Source organism: Helobdella robusta, assembly GCF_000326865.2.
Source record: "Helobdella robusta unplaced genomic scaffold HELROscaffold_54, whole genome shotgun sequence".
NCBI classification, from domain to species: domain Eukaryota; kingdom Metazoa; phylum Annelida; class Clitellata; order Rhynchobdellida; family Glossiphoniidae; genus Helobdella; species Helobdella robusta.
The window spans coordinates 965,778-970,335 of NW_008705287.1; the positions used below are offsets into that span (position 1 = coordinate 965,778).

General features: G+C 31.9%; 1 protein-coding gene across 1 annotated transcript; it reads left to right on the forward strand.

The window, feature by feature from the left end:
• Positions 1 to 2,077: 2,077 nt before the first annotated feature.
• Positions 2,078 to 3,904, forward strand: HELRODRAFT_179489 (hypothetical protein; the record flags this gene model as incomplete). Its single annotated transcript, XM_009028319.1, has 3 exons — positions 2,078 to 2,661; positions 3,486 to 3,564; positions 3,785 to 3,904. The coding sequence occupies 3 exons, from the start codon at positions 2,078 to 2,080 to the stop codon at positions 3,902 to 3,904; spliced, it is 783 nt and encodes a 260-aa protein (XP_009026567.1).
• Positions 3,905 to 4,558: the final 654 nt, after the last annotated feature.

A 4,558-nucleotide genomic window follows, 5' to 3' on the forward strand; every position in this document is an offset into this window, starting at 1 on the left:
TTAATAATTTATTTAAATTAATAATTACTTGTTCCTTTATATCAAATATCTTACATACCTTATATATAATGCACTGAAGATGAGTTATTTATAACTCGAAATAGCTATTTGCAAATTTATTTAATAAAAAATTTTTAAAAAACAATAAAATGTCTAATTTCTCTGAAATTAATAAATTAAAAAGAAATATAAAAAAGTTGAACAATGTTGAAAGTAGTGTTGAATTTTTGATATATATATATATATATATATATATATATATATATATACATATATATATATACATATATATATACAATATTTTATAAATTCTACCAAATGTTTGGCGTTAATATGTTTGTAGTTCGTTTTTTCAATTGAACATTCGGTAGAATTTATTTATAGAATATTTTAAAAATTATGGTCTATTACCAACATATATATATACACATATATATATATACATATAGATATATAAATATATATATATAAGATAAGTAAGATAATTATATGCGTAAATCTAAATGTATTTACTATTTTCATTAAATAAAATATTTCCTAATTCATGTAACCCATCTGAACGGAGATTGGTTGGATGAATGAATGTTTATTTGTTTTTGTCATTAATATTAATACTATTGTTATATATATATATATACATACATACATATATATATATATATATATATATAAGTAAGATAATTATATGCGTAAATCTAAATGTATTTACTATTTTCATTAAATAAAATATTTCCTAATTCATGTAACCCATCTGAACGGAGATTGGTTGGATGAATGAATGTTTATATGTTTTTGTCATTAATATTAATACTATTGTTATATATGTATATATAAATATATATATATATATATATATATATATATATAACATTGGTATCATCACTTTATTATTTTCATTCAATAATATATTTATACGAACGCGTATATTTACGATACAAACATATACAATCATATATATACACTTAAGCAAATATGTAGGAGTATGTATGTATGTATGTCGGATGTACGCTCTCATACCTCGTACAAAACATTCATACATCCCCTATTTATAACCACGAAATTATTACAAACAATGTAATAGAATACAACTGTGCAATAAACATATGTGTACCAATATAGATGTGATGTTTATATAATTACATTATGCATGTTTATATTCCGTTCACGTTGTCTTACAGTTACGTGCATGCGCGAATCGTTATTATAAAGTTTCATTAAAATGTTCCATTTCATGAGAGTTGCTGCTGTAGACATTGGCATCATCACATTATTATTTTCATCCTCGCGCTGCCTCTCCATCAAATCATCATCCTCATCACCGTCCTCATCGCCATCATCATCATCCCTTCATCATCGTCGTCGTCTTCTTCATCATTATCATAATTATTATTATTATCAACTTTACACTTCGTTGTAATTATAATTGTTATCGCCCAAATTTCGGGGTTGCATTTATGTTATAAAGTTAGACATTTTCTGCATGTCATTCATTCATTGATCTTAATCACTCGGGCATTTAACGGTGAAATATGTAATAAATGCTCTTCATAATTGTACTTCGTAATCATTTTTCTATTTCACTGTTTATAAACATTACCGCTTATTTGAAGGCTGGAGCGAATGCCTGGAAAAGATAATTGATTTGTAAACGGTTCCAAACAGCACTGTGAATCGTTGTAAAATTAATTTGCTGTTCAATTTTCTGGAAATGTTATTTATTCTAATCTGCTACAAATAAATGAAACTGCTTGCAGGCATCCGCATGCATCCGCATGCATTCCTTCGTTGTTATCGTGCTATGAAACGATTTTGATAAAATTTTAAAAATTAAATTAATGAATAATAAGTTAAATTCAACTTGATAATTCACTTTTGTAACTTTTTAAAACGACAATAAAAATATTTCTTACACAGTGGATTAGCAAAAGAGATTACAAAAACAGCAACAAGATCAACAACATCATCAACATCAACAACATCATCAACATCAACAACAACATCAACAACAATAACAACAACGTTAACCGCAATTAAATCCTAGAAACAAAAAACTGCAAACCACCACGTAGAAGCGAAAATGTTGGACAGGAAGTTGCGAGGACTCACAAGAGCAACAGCCGCCATTTCCATCCTAATATTCCTCCTCAACTGCTTCCCATCGACAACTCCCGCCAGGATCAAGCAACAAAGAACTTCACGCAACAATGGCTACCGCACCTCAACTTACGGAGAATCTTCATCTTCAATCAGTTACTCGTACACTAGCAGCAGCAGCAGCAGCAGCAGTAGCAGTTCTCAAGAAGCTTTCTACAAAATAGAAGAACCGGTGAAATGTTATAACGACAGTGGGTTCGCTCAGATGTGCAGCTCTGCGTTTGTCAATGCTGCCTACCTGAAAAACGTCGAAGCCACAAACACGTGCGGCGATAATGGCCCGGAGACCTTCTGCCCACGAACCGCTCTGGAGCAGCACCTACCAGCTTCCTGCTCCGTTTGTTACGCAGATTCCTTTCCGGCCTCCCATCTGACTGACCTGCACATGGTGGACCAGAGGACCTGGTGGCAGTCGAGCACCATGATGAAGGACATCAACTACCCCACCACCGTCAACCTCACCATCGATCTCGGTCAGTCACTTTTTGTCCACTCATGGGTCGGTCGGTCGGTTAGTTGCTAGCTGGTTCAAATTGTTGCTGGTCGTTGTCGGGTACCGTCCGGTTGGTCGGTCCGACTCTGGTTACTTATGATTACTTACTACTGCATTTGTTGCTCCGTTACTTGTTTCAAATTCATTCTGGGCTGCATTTATGCGAACAGTTTACACTTTATTTACACTACACCGAAAAAGCGATGATATTAATGATATCAACGTGTTTGATAGTTGGATGGATATGAGTTTTAGTAGTAAATTATTATATTCATTTATTTTTATTCATTTGTTTATAAAATAATTTGCAAGCTAGTCTAGTTCATCAAGCTAAACTGCTGAGAAACTTCAAAGACTACATACAAACAACATGCTTTTGTTATTATTATTGTTGCTGTTGTTTTGGCTGTTATGTATGTTGTTGTTATTATTATTTTTGTAACTTTTATTTGTTTTGGTTTTTATTTCAGATGTTGTTGCTTGTTCGTTCGTTCGTTTGTATTTTTTTATTAACAAGAATAATGTTGATGGTGTTTGATGCTGTCAGATACGAACATATCTGATAATTCAATTCTTATTACAATCATTCATATTTTTTAAACTGTTAGTTGTTGTTGTTGGTGGTGGTCGTTATTCGTTGCTGTTGCTGTTGTTTATTTTTGTTTTTACTGTTAAACACATTCTCTTTGGTCTGGATGAAAGAAAGTATGCATTAATTATCTTCACGCGCACATACACGTACACAAACATGCACACACACACACACACGCCACACATACATACGCGTACATACACACACACGTACAATACGATCTTTTATTTACTCCAAAAAATGAAGCCAGGATGGCTGCTTTGAAACTCATAGAGAGCTAGCTCATTTAGCACGGCCACCCGAACCCAAGTGTATACATATTAACGTAAGTCAAACAGAAAGTAATGAGAAATTTGAATTAAGTAAAACTGTATCTCTTTTTTTAAATATTTTTGTGTCATTTAAACTTAACAAAACAATTTTAAATTTTTTTTGAACGTAGCAAGTGATGTTTCATTGCAGGAGAAATCATTTTGTAAAATGTCATTCCAAATCATTAGTCTTCTACGGACAACACGAAAATGCAACAATTTGTTGTTCATCAGATGATTGACACGTCTAGGGTTGTTGACTACTTTAAAATATTAGCCAGACGTTGGAGGAAGCTTCTTGGAAAGTTGCTTGAAGACAAAAATGGCTGTGAAATATTTACCGATCTGATTTAAATTTAAATTATTAATAGTGGAGAAGAAAAGTTGACTTGTATGGGTGAGTTGTTTAAATAGCGTTATGACGTTAACCGCTTTCCTCATCAGAATTTTAGTTGAATTTTTATTTGTAGTTGAAGCCTGTCCACACAGCGTTACAATAGTTTATGAAAGGTGCAGATTGCATTATAAAGGAGATTCAAACATTTTTTTGGAAGGAAGAATTTTATTTTATTAATTATGCCTATTAAATGAGCCAATTTCTTAGAAATGTGCTGAATATGCGCTTTGAAAGTTAGTTCCTGATCTAAATACTCTCCAAGGAATTGAACTGTTTTACTTTTTAAATTTCGTTTGCATACATACATACACGTACACACATACATCACGTACACATATTCATACACGTACAGTCATACATCACGCGCACACATACATGATTAGAAGTACGATTGATCAACGCTAATGTAAGAATGTAACCTGTCTGCCTATGTTATGTAGGTGTTTTTTTACTGGAGGCTTTTTTGTATTGTAATGTAATATTTGTTGATTTGTTAGCAGTGTATTAGTATTGGATGGTGTCAGAATGTTAGTAATAATTGTAGTATCAATTCAAGTATTTGTTATGAATGTTTGTTATCGTAATGAAATTGCGAAACGATATCAATGTGT